At 39.6% G+C, this 19,772-nt stretch overlaps 2 protein-coding genes, 1 non-coding gene and 1 pseudogene across 3 annotated transcripts; 2 read left to right on the forward strand and 2 right to left on the reverse strand.

The window, feature by feature from the left end:
- The first annotated feature begins 1,157 nt into the window (after positions 1–1,157).
- On the forward strand, positions 1,158–2,019 carry LOC110767480 (protein DMP2). Its single transcript, XR_015833141.1, has one exon. It is a non-coding gene; the product is annotated as a protein DMP2 (transcript).
- A 201-nt stretch (positions 2,020–2,220) lies between these two features.
- Positions 2,221–4,409, reverse strand: LOC110767475 (tRNA/rRNA methyltransferase (SpoU) family protein). The gene is made up of 4 exons (XM_021971019.2): positions 4,140–4,409; positions 3,953–4,054; positions 3,525–3,651; positions 2,221–2,816 (listed from the first exon to the last, which is right to left on the reverse strand). The coding sequence occupies exons 1-4, from the start codon at positions 4,344–4,346 to the stop codon at positions 2,590–2,592; spliced, it is 663 nt and encodes a 220-aa protein (XP_021826711.1). The 5' UTR covers positions 4,347–4,409; the 3' UTR covers positions 2,221–2,589.
- Positions 4,410–5,258: 849 nt separating this feature from the next.
- On the reverse strand, positions 5,259–7,547 carry LOC110747318 (pyruvate, phosphate dikinase, chloroplastic-like). The gene is made up of 8 exons (XM_088246467.1): positions 7,437–7,547; positions 7,105–7,243; positions 6,791–6,968; positions 6,321–6,450; positions 6,091–6,219; positions 5,849–5,986; positions 5,395–5,486; positions 5,259–5,301 (listed from the first exon to the last, which is right to left on the reverse strand). The coding sequence occupies exons 1-8, from the start codon at positions 7,521–7,523 to the stop codon at positions 5,259–5,261; spliced, it is 936 nt and encodes a 311-aa protein (XP_088102593.1). The 5' UTR covers positions 7,524–7,547.
- Positions 7,548–18,907: 11,360 nt separating this feature from the next.
- Positions 18,908–19,692, forward strand: LOC110767478 (protein DMP2 pseudogene; annotated as a pseudogene).
- The last annotated feature ends 80 nt before the right edge of the window (positions 19,693–19,772 follow it).

Raw genomic sequence — 19,772 nt, forward strand, 5'->3', positions numbered from 1 at the left:
CTCGGGTGACATCAAATGCAAGGGTTCCACCTCTTGTGAGTATGTTGCTCTAGGCAGCAACCCTGTTGATCGATTACAATCGCTCATGCGAGCACGAATAAATGTTAATTTGTGACATAACTCATTATGTATGTAATTCAGTTAACCCTACAAGAGTTTTTGAATTAATCTTCATTTGATTAGAGGACTGATTTGACTAATGGCGATTTGCTGCCTGCGCTTAATATTATATTGGTCTATTATATCTTTGAGTTTGTCACGCTTAATAATAGTCAATAAACCATATCCATATACAATTCAAATATTGATTGTTTATTAAACCCTTTGTATCTGGATCATGATTAATAGATGATGAATCAAATCTATTAGATAATGAGGGGTTCGTTAAAAAGTAGAGATTGTCTTTTGTTAGAATACGATTTGTACGACTGAAACAGGTCTTTGTATACCACTTAATTTCTCAATATAATTTTGACTTGTTATGCATGCTAATTATATGCATTAATCATCTCATTTCGGGATAATTATTTTGCATGAGAAATTATAGAATACTACGGTAGTACGGTCACATGGTGTACATCTTGTACACGCGTTACAAAATATAAATTTCCCCCCTTTGAGGGAATAGTATCTATAAATATCCACTTATATTATAATACGTGTACAAGATGTACCAAGTGACCGCACTATCGTAGTATTCTCAATTTCTCAAAATTCATTTTACAGAGGGTCATTCTCATTAGCGTAAGTGAGTGATATGTTAGACAAATCAAATATGCACGCAGCTGCGCACATTGTAAAGTACAAGGAAAATGTAACAAAGATTAGGAGTAAATAAACACCATTATTAACTTTCCAAATGCAGTTTATCCTATCTTCATCATATGATATACGCTTCATTAAGACATATACATATTTATCTTGTTGATGGTCTATTTTTTATATTTATATTTGTCTTGGTCTTGGGAGTATCAGCAAATTCAACAATATGTTCCTCTAAGCTTGGATTAGAAACGAAGCCCGCCCTTTTCTAAAGTAAAAGCCACCTTTCCAACTCAACACGACAACACCATTTTTCAATTAACGTGAAAGCAAGTGCTCTCTTCCATCACAAAAACAAACCAATTCCCTCACTTTCTCTATATAAATACACAACATATTTTTTATGCAAGAACCACAACACAACACAACACAAAGAACACTTCCAAACTCCCTCAAGAACACATTAATTCCCAAATGGGGAGTTCTACTTGCTCTTCCCCCAAGACAACAACCAAACACAAAACATTAACAGGAGCAGGCAATCTCATCAAGCTCCTCCCCACCGGCACGGTCTTCTTGTTCCAATTCCTCAACCCTGTCTTTACCAACAATGGCCACTGCTCCACAATCAACAAATACCTAAGCGCCATTCTCATCGGCATTTCCGGTTTCTCTTGCTTTTTTGCTTCCTTCACTGATAGTTACACCGGCAGTGATGGACAAACCCACTATGCGGTTGTAACACCTAAGGGTCTTTGGCCCTCAACAAATTCCGACTCTGTGGACTTGTCTGCTTATAAACTTAGGGATGGGGACTTTGTGCATGCCTTCTTTTCCTTGATTGTGTTTGCAGTTGTATCACTTTTGGACACCAACACTGTCCGGTGCTTCTATCCAGGGTTTGAGTCCACTGAGAAGGTTTTGCTGCAGGTGTTGCCTCCTCTCATCGGTGCAATTGCCAGTACTGTTTTCGTTGTGTTCCCTAATAATCGCCATGGAATCGGATACCCCTCCTCAAGTTCTGATTCTTCACAAGACTCAGACAAATCCTGAAGAAATTGAAGTATCTGAGCTTCTTGTTTAACAAGTCCTAAACAAGTACTAGTGTTTGCTCACGCAAGTTTATGCTTGTCATTGTTTGTTTAGTAGTTTGCCTAAGTTTGATTAATTTCTTCCGTATCGATCCCTCTGGAATGTATGTAACAAGTTTCTATTGTTCGCTAAAATTTCCATTTATGAATTATAACTTGATCTCAATTCTCAAGTGCTTTAATAGGAAAGGCACACAATGTTTTATGCCATTGGATAAATATTGGACGTTGAAATTAACAACAAAAACTTAGAATACATATCTGCAAAGGTCCATAGGTTTTCACACTTTTCCCGATTAGTTTGAGGCTCAAAGGCTCACAGCCCCACACATTTCTTATTGGTGCAGATTTTCATCTCCATGAAAAGTAATAAAAGTCCATTCAATATTGAATAAAATAAAATAAAATAAAATAAGGTCTACATGTGGAAAACGAAATCCATGCCATACATACCCTTACATTTTGCATCAAGCACAAACCAAAGCAGACTTCTAATAGTTTAGTTTACGTCTGTGGTCATCATACAAATTGCAGTAACTCTAAACACATTCCTTCAAATTATAATACTTTGAACAAAATCCTTGCCACTAACAATACATTCTACAAGAAATTGGGTCTTCTGCATGTTGCAGATCGTACATAAAGTCAGAAACTGTTCCTTTTGTTTTGTTTGCAACAGTTGAGGAGTTTATACTAGCAATCCATACCATTTTCAGCGTCAATGATGCCAAAGGTATTATAATCTCACATCAGCAAACAATCCATCTAGAAGGTTAGAAGATGAATTCTCATTTCCACTCTCATCAAAGAAACCATTAGATGCATGTTCTTTTCTACATTTTCGCTCTTCAATTACGGAATCTGCTGTTTCTGCACAAAAACTCCGTCTTGTCTGTTTTACAGGTTTCTCTGCCACAATAAACTTGTTCCCATCACGAGTTCTCTCAGGGAAGCCAGCCCAGACTGAAAGACAACCATGGGTGGGGAATTTCATAAGTCGTGCACAAGAAGGACCGACATGTGGTGGGGATAATTCAAAAGAAAAGATTCTCTAATTTTGGTAGGGTGTTGGTTATCAACTTAAAGTCACTTTCTATTCAAGAGTGAAATAATCAATTTGGAAAGAAAGGAATTGTTGTCTTGTTCAATACTAAATCACTTTCTACTCATTGTCTTGTTAACGTAAAAACAATTTTGGTCATTCAGGAAAGTTAAGTAATCTTATTGACTGACACTTGTTATAATTTTCTGCTTAGTTAAGACTTCAAACTGAAGGCCTGCTAACTCCACTTTTCCCCTCATCAGTTGAGCCAAGGCTAGTGGACACCAGGTGAAGTGACCCATAAGACTCCAAGAATTTATATTGGGTGATAGAGAAAATTCATGATCATGAGGACCAGGGAGAGAAGAAAGAAGGGCACACAAACAGCCTAAGATGGATTCTAGAAGGATAAATGATGTCTGATGATTGAACATAAAAAATGAAACTTAGGATGATAAAATTTACACACCAACTAAATGGCAAGACAATAACCAAAATAAGTCATATCAACCAAACGTTGTTAATCTTTTTTGCTTATACAGTGAACCATCACATAAAAGAACATAAACCACATGACAGTAAAAGAAGAGAAGAAACACAAAAGGCATGAGCTCATTTTTTATAGTTACCTCCAAACTGATGCAACACAATAGAAGCTGCCACCGTTACATTCAATGAAGCGGTACCACCTCCATACTGTGGAATATACACAAAGAAGTCACATATCTCCAATTCTTTGGCAGAAAGGCCTGTTCCCTACAAACAACAAGCAGAAAAATATAAATGTATCACCTAATGGGGCTTATTTGCAAATGCCTAATGATTGCAAACTGAAGTTTAACTTTAACTCAAACTGAAACACAAAACATCAGATTGTCAAATTCCAGTAGAAAATCCCTCTCACAAACTACCAACACATGTCAAACAAGCCCACCAATCAAATAACCAAGAATCCATTATTGAAAAGTAAATTACTTGACTGTCAAATAAATTCTCATTGAATCAATATTTACAGAGCAAAGAACCCATATGGGCAATTGTGAAAAACGAAGATTACCTCATTGCCAAGAAGAAAAGCGGTGCTCTTGGTAAAAGGGTGGTGATTGACAGGCAGAGCATCATCAGTGATCTCAACGCCGCAAATATCACAATCTCTCTCCTAACGCACATACAGAAACGAAAACAGAGTAAGCCCCATAGCCGAAAAAGAGAAAGGAAGACGAAATCAAAGAGAAAGAGAGGACCTTGAGAAAGAGACGAGCGTCTTGGAGGGAGTGGAAGTGGCGAAAGCGAAGGTGCGAGGTCGAGCCATGGCTGCCGAAGGCGTTGAACTCTCTGCGGCCGACCAAGATGAGCTCAGAGACGCCGAAGGCGGTGGCGCTTCGGGCGAGTGTGCCGACGTTGTGCCTCTTGGCTATGTTGTGCACCACCACATAGCTCTCTACCGCCATTTCCCTCTTTCGCTGATTTCAGTTCTTCAGACTCTCTCAGTCGCCGCCAAGTCCTACCATAACAAAACGTCGAAACCAACCCAAAACGACCTCGTTTCGAAGAAAAGAGTTCCATTTTATTACTTTTTGTTTTTTGAGCAAAATGTGCTTAGAAAAAGGTCATTTTGTTTACTTTTTTTCTTTTGAAATGGAAAATTATAATTTTTTTTTAATGTGGATGGAAAATTATAATTTTGGTTATAAACTTATAATGTAGAATGTTTTTCTCTTTGGTCCTAATTTCAATTCTAAAGCTAAAAGTGAAAAAGCTCCGAGTTCTCTTTGATGTTTCAATAAAGAAATAGATCCAATGAAACAAACCCTCAAGGGGAGGGGAAGTATCCATGAGTTTTTCTTCCTTATACGAGAGATACTGGGGGAGGAGGGATTCGAACACGGTACCTCATGTACATGAATAATCGCTCTTAACCAATTAAGCTACAAGCCCCTTATATCCATCAGAATTTAAGAAAATTGAATTATGTGGATTATGTCTTGTGTCACTCTGTCTCTCTTCTGTGGCAGAGAGTGTGAGAGTGCAATGTGGAGCTCATAAAGACACTATATAGTAACTATAGGAATTGCTTATAGTAATTATGTATATATATGATCAATGCAAGAAGAGGAATGCAACTTGTGCAGTTGTACCAAGTCACAAGTCAATTTATGCCAAATATTGAAGCTTAAGAATTATTCACATTTTTCTACTTTATTTGTTCCCTGTTCTTTTTAAGTAATATGAAGAGAGAGAAAAACAATATATTTACCCTTTTATTTTGGTTTCTATAATGATCATGGCTTTGTATGAATTACAAGTTACTTGAGCTGCTGCTAGCCTGGCTATAGGCACATTCACCAACTATGCAATCTTTCTCAGACAGCAACTTGAGCTGCTGCTAGCCTGGCTATAGGCACCCTGTAAAAAGCACTTAGGATAAGGAATTTGATCAAGCTATAAAATTAGTCTATGGAACTCAACTTACAGAAGACAAATGAAAGAAATGCAAACCTGAATGGAGAACATGAAACATAGTCTAGTCCTGCCTCTGCGAAAAATGCAACAGAAGAAGGCTCCCCACCATGTTCTCCACATATTCCAACCTGTTTGTTTATAATCACCATCCAAAAATATCATAAGAAGAATGGAATAACAAAAATCTTGTTAATACATGGCCATTATCCCTGTTAAGTTGACACTGCAATTTGTGATAAAATGCTTAATAGCTATGCATTGCCGGTTACCTTCAAGCTAGGCCTTGCCGCACGACCCTTTTCGGTGGCCATCTTGATGAGCTGCCCTACACCTCTTTGATCAAGTACCCGAAAGCAGTGCATTTGGACTAGTGTCAAGAAATCAGTTCGAATTATTTTTCCTTCCCTTACAAGATTATTTACACTGGTACTATCGGGGAAAGTGCTATCTGCAATGAAGCCTGTATGGACTCGCAGGAAATATGACTTACCTCAAATGGATCATTTTGAAGAAGGCCTTTGGACAGGTAAATGGGTAGAAACTTTCCCACATCATCTCTGCTGTATCCAAAGGTCATTTGTGTGAGATCGTTGGTCCCGAATGAGAAGAACTCAGCTTCCTTCGCAATCTATGATGTTGATCAGCAGATTATGAACAATATGTTCTTCCTTTTACACTGTTAAGTATAAATTTTAAAGGACAATAAAAAAGAAACATATCAACTTAGCCTACCTCATCTGCAACCAGAGCAGCTCTAGGGATCTCAATCATAGTGCCAACTTTATAGCTCAAGGTAGTACCCATCTCAGAGAACACTTTGTTTGCAACACTTCGAATTAGGCTCACTTGATGCCGTAGTTCCTGCATGACATTGACATGCAAAAATGTCAATGTTTTCAGAAAGATGGAACTTTGCATGCTCATGAAAGGACAAAGGGATGAATTAGAATGCAGGATCTTGCCTGAGGTGTTCCAACAAGGGGAACCATTATCTCAGGGAAAACTTTGACACCCTGGTTTCTCATTGAGACTGCAGCCTGAAAGATGGCACGAGCCTGCATTTCAGTGAGTTCTGGGTACGATATCCCTAGCCTGTTGACACACCAAAAGAACCCTTTTCATCAACAAAAAAATAGATGATCTTTCTACATGTCACAGTGAGATATCAAACTTTCACTATGGCCAATCGATTCAAAGTGTTAGGCAACTAAGTTCATTATTATGTACATTCATCAAGTTGTTAAATTTATGCAGGGGAAAGCTTGTTTAACGAATGAAATCAAACATCAAATGCTGAATAGACAAGAAATGATGACTGTGTGAAGCTAATGAACCAATTGACTGAAGTTAATCAGTTACAAAACTTTCTGAGAACAAAAATTTGAGTATCTTTAGGTAGAGAGCTCATATGGAAATTGAAGAGCCGTCAAACCTGCAGCCTCGGAAACCAAGCATGGGGTTTACTTCTGATAATTTCTCAATTCTTGAGAAAACTTCATCCTCAGTCATGCCAGTCTCTGCAGTTAGTTCCCCGACAATCTGCTCTAAGTCACCTTCTGGAAGAAATTCATGAAGTGGAGGATCTAACAGGCGGATTGTTACTGGAAGACCTGGAATTTCATAAATTTATCTAATAGCTAAGTTACAGCTACAAATTTATAGCAAAAGATAGACAAAATCTTAAACATATAGACTTAGAGCTTAACAATCCAATGTACTGAGATTCTAAGGCATTTTGAAAAATACCATCCATTGCACGAAAAATTCCTTCAAAGTCAGATCTTTGATACGGTAGTAAGAGGTTCAACGCTGCCTTCCTCTGTTCAGTTGTAGCCGCCATGATCATTCTTCTTACCGCCTTAATTCTGTCATCTGAAGCAAAGAACTGAAACACACTAAAAAACATGAGAAAACCAAAAGAGCTCCAAAACCAGACATCATTGTTAACATCACATAGCATTGCAAGCAAGCAAGCAAAACTACAACATTGATAAGACTTGCAACAAGCCATAGAACATCACACATTCAGCAAAACATTTGTAGCAACTAAAACTTATTTTGATAGGAGCAATGGTTACCATGTGCTCTGTCCTGCATAGTCCAATCCCTTGGGCACCGTTATTTCTTGCTGTGAGTGCATCTTCAGGCGTGTCAGCGTTTGCCATAACCTGTTACAGAATTACAACAAATATTTTGAGATGAACCCAATTGGTACTGGTCCAAATGAAAAATATATAGCAAGAAAATATGGCACCTTGAGGCGCCTGACTTTATCAGCCCAAGACATAAAGGTTTCCAAATCACCACTTAAAGCCGGAGGAAAAAGTGGCTGTTTTCCCAATATGACTTCACCGGTGGATCCATTGAGTGAAAGCCATTCTCCTTCGTTAATGACCGTGTTCCCGATCACAGCCACCTGTATCATCAATGAACAACCCCCATTTATGCCATTTTCTCTTTAAACTTTACTGCAACAGATGTTTTTTACAAAAGGAAAACTATTAAAACCACCTTCTCAGTGTCATTGACTCTGATGATGTCAGAGCAGCCAGAAACACAACATTTACCCCATCCCCGGGCCACAACAGCTGCATGAGATGTCATGCCACCTCTAGCTGTCAAGATCCCAGCAGCTGCATGCATACCTCTAACATCTTCTGGACTGGTTTCTGTCCTTACCTATAGTTATAACAGTTCCAATCATGAAACCCAAAAATGACTCCAATATTTGAATAACATATCAAGATCAATTCCACATCCCTTGATGTATTATTCTATCTGTTCATTTAAGCCATCACTATAGATTTATCAAGAAGAGTTAGTATAAACTTTTTGTGTAGCTTGAACCAAATTATCATCTAGGGAAGAAAAAAAGTTAAAAGAGAGAAAGATGAACTTAAATATTAGTTTACCAAGATGATGTTGACGTGAGTCTCCTAATTAATCAAGGAGAATTATTTCCTTGATTAATTAAGGGATTTACTTTCCCATTCCATTTAGTTGACAAATTTGTGTATAATTAGGAGATACTTTCCTAATTCCTGATTGTATCTTATTCCTTGTAAAGCACTCTGTAAACCCATATATATACCTCCTTATGGAGAAGAATAAAGTATCTGAACATATTGAAAACCCATATTCATATTTTAGCATGGTATCAGAGCAATCGATCTTAGGTTGTCTCTAAATCCTCGTATTGAATTTCTCGAACCCGTATCCTCGTATCTTGAATCCCTGAATCCTGAATCCTGAATCCCGAAACCCTGAATCCTGAAACTCTGAATCCTGAATCCCGAAACCCTAAACACACTCTGAATCCTGGTATCGAATTTCTTGAAACCCGAATCCCTCGTATCGAATTCCTTGAAACACGAACCCGTATCCTCGTACCCTGAATCCCAAAACCCTAAACACGAATCCGAAACCCTAAACACGAATCCGAACCCTAAACACATATCCGCAACCCTAAACAGTTTTTTTTTTCCCTCGTATTCTTCAAATCCTTCCGCTGCAATGAATATCGTCTCTTCCTCCACAATTGCCACCACTGGTTCCCCAAGTTATGTTTTGCATAGTTCTTCAAAGAAACACACATGGGTCATTGACACCGGAGCCACTGATCACATGACCTTTGATCCGGGACAAATTTACTCTCATACACCGTCTTCTCAATCGGTGGGGTCTAATGCCAATGGTACCCCCTCCCCAGTAATTGGGGAGGGTTCCCTCTCTCTCTCTGACTCCCTCACTTTGGATTCTGTGTTGATTGTTCCATCCTTACATCATAATCTCTTGTCTGTTGCCCAAATTACTACGGCTTTGAATTGTACTGTAACTTTTTGGCCTACTCATTGTGTTTTTCAGGACATTCTCAGCAGCAGGACGATTGGTTGTGGTACTAGGAGGGGCAAACTCTACTATCTGGACTTGGCTTCTGACAGTGAAGCCAGCCTCAGTCAAGCTTACAAAATTGGGGGTGCGAGTGTTGAGAAGCACACTTCCAAAGTATGGTTATGGCATCGCCGTCTTGGACATGCTTCGTTTGGATACTTACAGAAGCTATTTCCTTCCTTATTTTCACAGTTAGATATTTCCAGTTTTCAGTGTGACATCTGTGAACTGGCCAAGAGCCATCGTGTTCCTTTTCCCTTACGCTCCGCTAAAAGTCTGGTTCCCTTTTTTCTTGTTCATTCTGATGTTTGGGGCCCGGCTAGAATTCCCACTCCAGGGGGCGCTCGATGGTTTGTCACGTTTATCAATGATTGCACAAGTATGACCTGAGTTTCCCTTCTCCAAACCAAAGGGGAAGTCAGTTCCAAATTTCAACAGTTTTATCACATGGTAGAGACTCAATTTCATACTCGAATTCAGATTCTTTGTTCCGATAATGGGGGAGAATTTCTCAACCATGATCTGAATCAGTTCTTTCAAGATCATGGCATCATACATCAACGCTCATGTCCTTACACTCCACAACAGAATGGTGTGGCAGAACGAAAGAATAGACACTTATTGGAAGTAGTTCGTGCCTCACTCTTTTGTGCAAATATGCCTCGGTCCTTTTGGGGAGAGGCCGTCCTCTCTGCAGCATACCTTATAAATCGGATTCCCTCTAGTATCCTCCAGTTCAAAACCCCCCTTCAAACACTCCACCACCATACCCAAATACCTCCAACCCAAAACCTGGAACCCCGCATTTTTGGTTGTGTTGTGTTTGTCCACTTAAATGATCACCAACGCAGCAAATTGGATCCCCGCGCCGACAAGTGTGTTTTCATTGGTTATGCACCTCATCAGAAAGGTTACAGGTGTTATCATCCTCCTAGTCAGAAGGTTTATACTTCGATGGATGTTGTGTTCCGGGAACACGAGATCTATTTTTCAGATGCACAGGAGGACACTTCTCCAATTTCAGAATTTTTCCCTTCAGCCGTTTTTCCAGATTCGTTCCAGACTCAGAACGACCGGTCGCAGACCTCTAGCGACCGGTCGCCCGACGAAAACGACTGGTCGCCAGATGAAAACGACCGGTCGCAAACGACTCTGCCTGAACGCGACCGGTCGCATGTCTCTAACGACCGGTCGCCACGCACATCAACGACCCTGCCTGAAAGCGACCGGTCGCATGCCTCTCACGATCGGTTGCCACGCACGTCCACGACTTTGCCTGAAAGCGACCGGTCGCCTGACACGAACGACCGGTCGCTCCCCCCAGTTTTTTCTGAAATTGTTCCGCTTCAGTCCGATCCCAGCCATCACACTCAAGAGGAGAGAATTGAAGAGTTTGTGCCTGCTCCGGAAAATTCTTCAGCTCCAGTACCACACCAATCATCTGCTGAGGACGTCATTCAGGTAACTTCTCTACTTGAAACTGATAACATTAATGAAATAACTGATTGCATTTTAGAAGGCGCAGAGCCTACATATCAGATTCCAAAAAGGAAGAATCGTGGTAAACCCCCAGTATACTACGAAGCAGATATTAATGCAAAGGGGAAATATCCCATCAACAATTATGTATCTCTCACCAGATTATCTGAGTCACGGGTACACTTTGTGAAGCAGTTAGCCGAAATACCTGTTCCCAACAGTGTAACTGAAGCACTAGAAGATCAAAAATGGAAAGAAGCCATGAATGAAGAAATGCGAGCTCTCCAGAAGAATGGCACATGGGAACTCGTGCCATTACCTCATGGAAAGAAGACAGTGGGATGCAGATGGATCTATACTGTGAAACTCAAGGCAAATGGATTTGTTGAAAGATATAAAGCTAGATTGGTGGCAAAGGGATACACACAGAGATATGGGATAGACTACCAAGAAACCTTTGCCCCAGTAGCCAAGATCAAAACTATCAAAATCCTCCTGTCTCTAGCAGCAAATCTCGATTGGCCATTACATCAGTTTGATGTAAAGAATGCATTCTTACATGGAGACCTGGAAGAAGAAGTATATATGGACTTACCACCAGGATGTAACTTCACTCGTGACAAAGGGAATCAAGTTTGCAAGCTCAAAAAGTCATTGTATGGGTTAAAGCAGTCTCCCAGGGCATGGTTTGGTAGATTCACTAAATCCATGAAGTTTTTTGGATATACACAGAGTAATGCGGATCACACTTTGTTCCTGAAGCGTGATGGAAAGAAACTTACCGCACTGATTGTTTATGTGGATGACATAGTTGTGACTGGAAACGACACAGGAGAGCAATTGAAACTACAGAAGTATTTGTCTCAGGAATTTGAGATGAAGGATTTAGGTGATCTGAAGTACTTTCTTGGAATTGAAGTAGCAAGGTCCGCAAATGGTATATTTCTGTCACAGAGGAAATATGTATTGGATCTACTTGCTGAAACAGGATTGCTTGGATGTAAGCCTGCTGACACACCAATCGAGATGAATCACAAGTTGTGTGAAAGTATGGATCAAGAACCAACCAATAAGGAACAGTACCAACGCCTTGTTGGAAGGTTAATATATTTAGCCCACACAAGACCAGATATTACATATGCTGTGAGTGTGGTTAGTCAGTTTATGCATTCACCCAGTGTGTCTCATAGGAATGCAGTTGATCGAATCTTAAGGTATTTAAAGTTAGCCCCTGGAAAAGGATTAATGTTCTCAAAAAATAGAGATCTTGAAGTTGTGGGATAAACAGATGCTGATTGGGCTGGATCCATTACTGACAGACGCTCTACTTCAGGCTACTTCACCTTCGTGGGAGGTAATCTAGTCACTTGGCGGAGTAAAAAACAAAATGTGGTTTCTCGGTCTAGTGCAGAAGCAGAGTATCGAGGAATGGCTCATGGAGTTTGTGAATTGCTATGGATCAGAAGACTCTTGACAGAACTGGGTTTCAAGCCAGGAAAGCCAATGGAGTTGCATTGTGACAACAAGTCAGCGATTGATATTGCCCATAATCCAGTTCAACATGATCGAACCAAACATGTTGAGGTGGATAGACATTTTATCAAAGAAAAAATTGAGAAGAAGATCATCCGCCTACCATTCGTAAAATCAGAAGATCAATTAGCTGATATCTTAACTAAAGCTGTTTGTAGCAGAGTGTTTTATGACTCACTTACCAAGTTGGGCATTGGTGACGTATATGCACCAACTTGAGGAGGAGTGTTGACGTGAGTCTCCTAATTAATCAAGGAGAATTATTTCCTTGATTAATTAAGGGATTTACTTTCCCATTCCATTTAGTTGACAAATCTGTGTATAATTAGGAGATACTTTCCTAATTCCCGATTGTATCTTATTCCTTGTAAAGCACTCTGTAAACCCATATATATACCTCCTTATGGAGAAGAATAAAGTATCTGAACATATTGAAAACCCATATTCATATTTTAGCAGATGACACTCTTTCCTTGTGAATGCCATGTTTCAGCATCATCAATGTTAGTATTTTAGGTTGTTTGTATATTTTAGCCTTATGCAGATGGAGATTTTGCAGAGAGGAAGAGAGAAAAATGAGAAGGGACTGTTGTATTGCATTTTCACAAACAGTTAGCTTACATAGTGTGCTCGGTAGAGAGAGAGAGAAGGAAGATTCTTCTCTAACCGAATTACAGTTGTTACCCTATGAGGTGCTTACACTTGTCATTCCAAATCTAAGCTAGAGAATCCACCTGGACTATGATCCAATGGTTCTAATTACATCAAAAATAAAATAAACATAAAAGAATAGAAATAGAGCTTGGTAGCTTCGGCTATAAGAAAGCAGCTGTAGGATTACATTCCAACACTCCCTTCTAATCCTTTAGCTGATTTCACACCAAGGAGGCTTCTTAAACTAACAAAACGATCCTTAGGTAGAGCCTTGGTCAGAATATCTGCTAGATCAGCTCAATTTCTTTTGCTTGAATAGCTTCCCTTATGAAATGGAATTTCCGACTGATATGTCTTGTTTTCTGATGATGAACTAGATTCCTTGCCATTGCAATAGCAGAGGTGTTGTCACATAGGATTGGTGTACCTTCTACTTGTTCTTCACCAAAATCCTCAAGCACAAATCTTAGCCACTTAGCCTGTGAAGTAGCTTCTACAGCACTCACATACTCAGCTTCTGCTGTGGACAAAGCCACTGTGTTTTGCTTGATGGAAGCCCAAGAAAACATGCCTGAGCCTAGTGTGAAAGCGTATCCTGAGGTGCTTCTCATATCATCCTCACTTCCTGCCCAATCACTGTCACAATACCCTATTAGAGTAGTTGTTTTCCCTTTCACAAACTCAATGCCAAAATCAACAGTGCCTTGTATGTATCTCAGCACTCTTTTGGCAGTTCCTATGTGTTTCCTTGTGGGATTGTGCATGAATCTAGCAAGCAGGCTAGATGCAAACATTACATCTGGTCTTGTGGCAGTCAAATAGAGCAAGCTCCCTACTATCTGTCTATATTCACTCTCATTTGCTGCTTCACTTCCATCTTCTTTGCACAGTTTCTCATTCACCACAAGTGGAATTGCTACTGACTTGTAGTCCTTCATTCCAAACTTCTCAAGAAGTTTCAGTGCATTTTTCTTTTGATGGATAAAAATGTGCCTCTCTGTTTGTATCACTCCCATGCCAAGAAAGTGATGCAACAACCCTAAGTCTGTCATCTCATAGTGTTGCATCATATCCTGCTTAAATTCCTTAAGCATTTTGGGACAACTACCAGTATAAATAATATCATCTACATAAAGTGAGACAATAATAATACCTGAAGTGTCATTTGTTTTGAAATATAGAGTAGCTTCACTAGAACTCTTTTTGAATCCTGCATTGTTGAAGTAAGCGTCTATCTCATCATACCAAGCCCTTGGGGCTTGTTTCAGTCCATATAGGGCCTTGTTCAACTTGTACACTTTGGTTTCTGTATTCTCTTGAACATAGCCTTGTGGCTGTTCAACATAGGCTTCCTCCTTTAGAATGCCATTTAGAAAGGCAGACTTCACATCTAGTTGATACAAGTTCCATTCCTTTTGTGCAGCAAGAGCAATCAAGGTTCGAATGGTGTCTAGCCTTGCCACTAGTGCAAATGTTTCGTTGTAATTGATTCTAGGCTTTTGTGAATAGCCTTTAGCCACCAGTCGAGCTTTATTTTTCTGCACAGTGCCATCTAAATTAAGTTTAGTCTTGTAGACCCACTTGACACCAATTACAGGTTTGTCAAATGGCCTGTCAACTAATTCCCATGTATTGTTCTTCTCGATCATCTCTAATTCAGCCTTCATAGCGCTTCTCCATGATTCATCCAAGTCAGCTACTTCAAAGCTTTCAGGTTCCACAATGCACATGTTACATTGTGCCATGATTTCATTAATGCTCCTCCACTTGTGAGGTGTGTGATCAAACACTTGAGACCTGTCAAGTATTTCCTCATCTTGAGGTACACTATTTTCTTCGACTTGCATTTGAGTATCCAAGAACTGAGTTGGTTCATCAGATACCATATGTTCAGGTTCTGCATTACTTTGGTTTTCAGTCTGCACAGGCATTCTCAACCCTGCATTACTGGTATTCTCCCATTTCCATGAGACATCTTCATCAAAATAAACATCTCTAGACAAGATAATCTTTCTAGTTCTAGGATCATATAATCTGTAACCTTTTTCACAAAGTCCATAGCCCACAAAAATGCATTTGTGACTATTTTCTTCCAACTTGTGTCTTAATGCTGAAGGAATAAACACATGACATAAAGATCCAAACACTTTCAAGTGTGCAATACCTGGTTTTCTTCCAGTGTAAGCCTCAAATGGTGTCACCTTCTTAAGAGACTTAGAAGGACACCTGTTGAGTAGATATACTGCAGTATTAACAGCTTCTGCCCAAAACTCATAAGGAAGACCCTTTTCATGTAGCATAGACTTTGCCATCTCTATCACAGTCCTATTCTTTCTCTCAGCTACTCCATTTTGCTGAGGAGAATATGCTACTGTCAGCTGCCTTTGTATTCCAACATTACTGCAATATTCATGGAGCTCATTTGACATGAATTCTCCACCTCTGTCACTTCTTAAGCATTTCACCTTATATCCACTTTGCAATTCTGTCATAGCCTTGAATTTCTTGAAGCATTCAAAAGCATTTGATTTATTTCTAAGAAAGTATACCCAAGCCATTCTTGTACAGTCGTCTATGAATTACAGAAAATACCTGTTTTCTGACATAGATGCAATCTGCATTGGTCCACAGATGTCTGTGTGTACCAACTCTAGTGGAAACTGAGCTCTCCAAGTGGATTCTGTAGGGAATGAGTCTCTATGTTGCTTTCCTAGCTTGCAGCCTTCACAAACCTCAAGGTCCTTTTCCAAGCTAGGCAAGCCATGAACCATGTCTTGAGTTTCAAGTAGCCTAATGCTTTGATCATTAAGATGCCCCAGCCTCTTGTGCCAAATTTGCAAGTTGTGTGTCACACTTGCTCTCAACACCAACTGAGTAGCTGGCACCATTGTGAGAGGAAAGCACCTATTGCTAGTCATTTGAACTTTAGCAATAGGATTTTGCAGTGACCAATCATCGAAAATTGTCACCATTCCTTTTCCAAACACCAGGCAATATCCATGCTCCATCATCTGCCCAACGCTAAGCAAATTTTCTTCTAACCCGGGCACCAACATCACTTCTTGAATGTGCTTTCTGCCCACTTTGGTTTCTATCACAAGTGTGCCTTTCCCTGCAACTTGGACTGTCTCTCCAGTCCCCATTTTCACCTTGGAATTTACATTTCTTCGAATATCCACCAATAGCCTTTCATCTCCAGTCATGTGGTTACTACAACCACTGTCCACATACCATGAATTGTTCATTTTTACACCTGTCACAGCATTGCATGCAAAAAACAGAGTTCCAGTTTCCTCAATCTGATTGGCATAATTCACCTTCTGTACAGATTGATTTCCATGGCAATCTCTGAGTATGTGTCCAAACTTTCCACATCCTTTGCATTTTGGTTTTCCTTCAAACCAGCACTTGCCATAGTGCAGTTTCTCAGAATGTTTGCAGGGTGTTTTGGTTCCTTCATTTGATGCATTTGGTTTGGGAGTAGAATTAGACTTGTTATTCCAATTCTTCCCATTTGACTTCCAGTTCTTCTGAGATTTGTTATTTCCAGAAGAGCTTCCATTCTTAGAGATTTTACTCTCTATGTTCAGACTAATGAAAGCCTTCTCTGTGGAGTTTTCAGTATGCCTATCAAGTCTGAGCTCAAAGTTCTTCAGAGATGCAACCACTTCTTGAACTTCAAGAGTGTCAAGATCTTTAGAATGCTCAATCATAGAGCATATAGAATCATACGATCTAGGCAAACTTATCAGCAATTTCTGCACAACTCTTTCTCTAGGCAACTCTTCACCATAACTTTTCATTTGATTAATTAAATCAAACAATTTAGCGACATAAAAAGACAATGGTTCACTATCCTTCATACGTGTATATTCAAACTCTCTACGTAGACCTTGCAACTTAACACTTCTTACTTGTTTATCGCCTCTAAACTCCTGCTTTAGAATATCCCAAGCACCCTTTGAGGTTTCTTCATTCACTATTCTGGGGAAGATTTGGTATGAGACTGCACTTTGGATTAATCCAAGTGCACGAGCATCCTTCATCAAAATCTCAGCCTTCGTAGACTTCTCCACTTCAGTAGCCTTAGATCCTTCTTCTTTTTCCTTTCCCTTCTTTGGATCTGAAGCATCAAAACCATTTTCAACCAAATCCCACAGTCCATGAGATTTCAAAATGGTTTTCATTCGAATGCTCCAAAACTCATAGTTTTCTCCATTGAAAACTGGCGTGCAAAGCTCAGCAGTGCTTGACCCTGCCATATTAGACATTGGATTCAAACAGATGCGCCTCTTGGAATGTTGAGTGAGCTCGATTTCAACTCAACCAAACACCAACTTTCGATTTTCACAGATTCACACCCAGCAACCAACCGAACCTGGCTCTGAGGCCATGTTAGTATTTTAGGTTGTTTGTATATTTTAGCCTTATGCAGATGGAGATTTTGCAGAGAGGAAGAGAGAAAAATGAGAAAGGACTGTTGTATTGCATTTTCACAAACAGTTAGCTTACATAGTGTGCTCGGTAGAGAGAGAGAGAAGGAAGATTCTTCTCTAACCGAACTACAGCTGTTACCCTATGAGGTGCTTACACTTGTCATTCCAAATCTAAGCTAGAGAATCCACCTGGACTATGATCCAATGGTTCTAATTACATCACAAATAAAATAAACATAAAAGAATAGAAATAGAGCTTGGTAGCTTCGGCTGTAAGAAAGCAGCTGCAGGATTACATTCCAACAATCAGCACTAAACACGACTGTCCCTACTGCTGCTCCCGGAGATGCAGGCAAGCCAGTGGCAATCACTTTGTCTTTGTAAGCTGTTGGATCCTCAAACTGACACGTGTAGGCATATATTTTATAAATTGCTACCAAAAATAGTTTTATGCCAAACCGAGTAGTTTTCAGTTGGATGGCGATGGACTCGGCTGCATTAGGTAGTGGCCGAATGGCATTCGGATGAAAGGGATAGAATGAAAGCTTACCTATACCCTAAAACCCACGTCAAAGTGCCAAGCCAAGTGCTATATCGCACTCGCCCACTTCCAATTGGACTTATTTTTGGGTGGAACATATAGGTGATGGCGGCTTGGAGGGAGCAGCTCTACGTCCGTCGAATATCTATCGAGTTTTAGGATTTTTTTTGCATAGAGTTGAATGGTAATGAAGTTCATGATTATGGGATGAGTGGAGTTGATAATTTTGCCATGAATGGAGCCAAGACATCATCGTTTATAGAAGATTATGAAAAATGCCAAAGTCTCTGTAGGGACTTGTAAGACGTAACATATTAAATTATTGTCTAATTTTATAAGTTCAATTTAATTATTTGTGAGTTTAGCAAATATTTATTAAGATATTAGCATGTACGGAATAACTATACATATTTAGGATTTATGCTTAGATTGAAGAACATACACATGGAAGTGCAACATGTGATGGAGCCGCATTAGGCCTATTGACTCCATTTTTTTTTTTTTATAACACGTATACAAGATGTATCAAGTAACCGCACTACCGTAGTATTCTCAATTTCTCAAAATTCATTTTATAGGGTCATTCTCATTAGCGTAAGTGAGTAATATGTTAGACAAATCAAACATACATGCAGCTGCGCGCATTGTGAAGTACAAGGAAAATGGAATAAAGATTAGGAGTAAATATATACCATTATTAACTTTCCAAATGCAGTTTATCCTATCTTCATCATATGATATAAGCTTCATTAAGACATATACATATTTATCTTGTTGATGGTCTATTTTTTAATATTTATATTTATATTTGTCTTGGTCTTGGGAGTATCAGCAAATTCAACAATATGTTCCTCTAAGCTTGGATTAGAAACGAAGCCCGCCCTTTTCTAAAAGAAAAAGCCACCTTTCCAACTCAACACGAAAAGCAAGTGCTCTCTTCCATCACAAAAACAAACCAATTCCCTCACTTTCTCTACATAAATACACGACATATTTTTTATACAAGAACCACAACACAACACAAAGAACACTTCCAAACTCCCTCAAGAACACATTAATTCCCAAATGGGGGGTTCTACTTGCTCTTCCCCCAAGACAACAACCAACAAAAAAACATTAACAGGAGCAGGCAATCTCATCAAGCCCCTCCCCACCGGCACGGTCTTCTTGTTCCAGTTCCTCAACCCTGTCTTTACCAACAATGGCCACTGCTCCACAATCAACAAATACCTAAGCGCCATTCTCATCGGCATTTCCGGTTTCTCTTGCTTTTTTGCTTCCTTCACTGATAGTTACACCGGCAGTGATGGACAAACCCACTATGCGTTTGTAACACCTAAGGGTCTTTGGCCCTCAACAAATTCCAACTCTGTGGACTTGTCTGCTTATAAGCTTAGGGATGGGGACTTTGTGCATGCCTTCTTTTCCTTGATTGTGTTTGCAGTTGTATCACTATTGGACACCAACACTGTCCGGTGCTTCTATCCAGGGTTTGAGTCCGCTGAGAGGGTTTTGCTGCAGGTGTTGCCTCCTCTCATCGGTGCAATTGCCAGTACTGTTTTCTTTATGTTCCCTAATAATCGCCATGGAATCGGATACCCCTCCTCAAGTTCTGATTCTTCACAAGACTCAGACAAATCCTGAAGAAATTGAAGTATCTGTGCTTCTTGTTTAACACGTGAAAAAAAGTACTAGTGTTTGCTCACGCAAGTTTATGCTTTTCATTGTTTGTTTACTAATTGAGCTACAAGCCCCTTATATCCTTCAGAGTATAAGAAAATTGAATGGTGTGGATTACGTCGTGTGTTACTCTGTCTCTCTTCTATGGCAGAGAGTGTGAGACTGCAATGTGGAGCTCATAAAGACACTATATAGTAACT

Source organism: Prunus avium, chromosome 1 (genome assembly GCF_965620075.1).
Source record: "Prunus avium chromosome 1, drPruAviu1.hap1.1, whole genome shotgun sequence".
NCBI classification, from domain to species: domain Eukaryota; kingdom Viridiplantae; phylum Streptophyta; class Magnoliopsida; order Rosales; family Rosaceae; genus Prunus; species Prunus avium.